Source organism: Penaeus monodon, chromosome 23 (assembly GCF_015228065.2).
Source record: "Penaeus monodon isolate SGIC_2016 chromosome 23, NSTDA_Pmon_1, whole genome shotgun sequence".
NCBI classification, from domain to species: domain Eukaryota; kingdom Metazoa; phylum Arthropoda; class Malacostraca; order Decapoda; family Penaeidae; genus Penaeus; species Penaeus monodon.
In genome coordinates, this window is record NC_051408.1 from 35,094,452 (window position 1) to 35,094,895 (window position 444).

The 444-nt window shown below is 34.2% G+C and overlaps 1 protein-coding gene across 1 annotated transcript in view; it reads right to left on the reverse strand.

Annotated features, from left to right (window-relative positions):
* LOC119587959 (heterogeneous nuclear ribonucleoprotein M-like) overlaps positions 1–444 on the reverse strand; it is a gene marked incomplete in the record, with an annotated part of 57,205 nt that overhangs the window by 1,968 nt on the left and 54,793 nt on the right. The window contains 1 exon segment of the mRNA XM_037936670.1: positions 1–77. Coding sequence (XP_037792598.1) covers positions 1–77 — 77 coding nt within the window.

Here is a 444-nt window from a genome sequence, read left to right on the forward strand (position 1 = left end):
CATGTTCCCCATGTTTGATGCCATGGCACCCACATTGGCCATGCCTGTCACCCCTGGGGCAACAGCATTTGGTAAAGCTGGAAAAGAAAGAGGGAGCAGTTTGTATATATTCAATTATCAAGAAAGAAATTATAATACACATACCTACAGCTCTCAAAAATTCTGAAAATAAGTACTATCATGAATATACTTCATTTGTAGTCATGATACATACCTACACTCAAAACTGTGCATTGATATGAAACTACCTGAATAGCCTTATCAAATAACAATTCCACAGATATTTTCACAAATTTAGTCCTAGGACTACTATAAAAATAAATCTAAAACCATCCTACACCAGAAATGATTGAGATCTTGGTCCACATTCCCTACAGAAATTTTTTGACATTTGTGTCACTTACACAGTCCATAAATAAAATGAAAAAGTGAAATTATAATTGC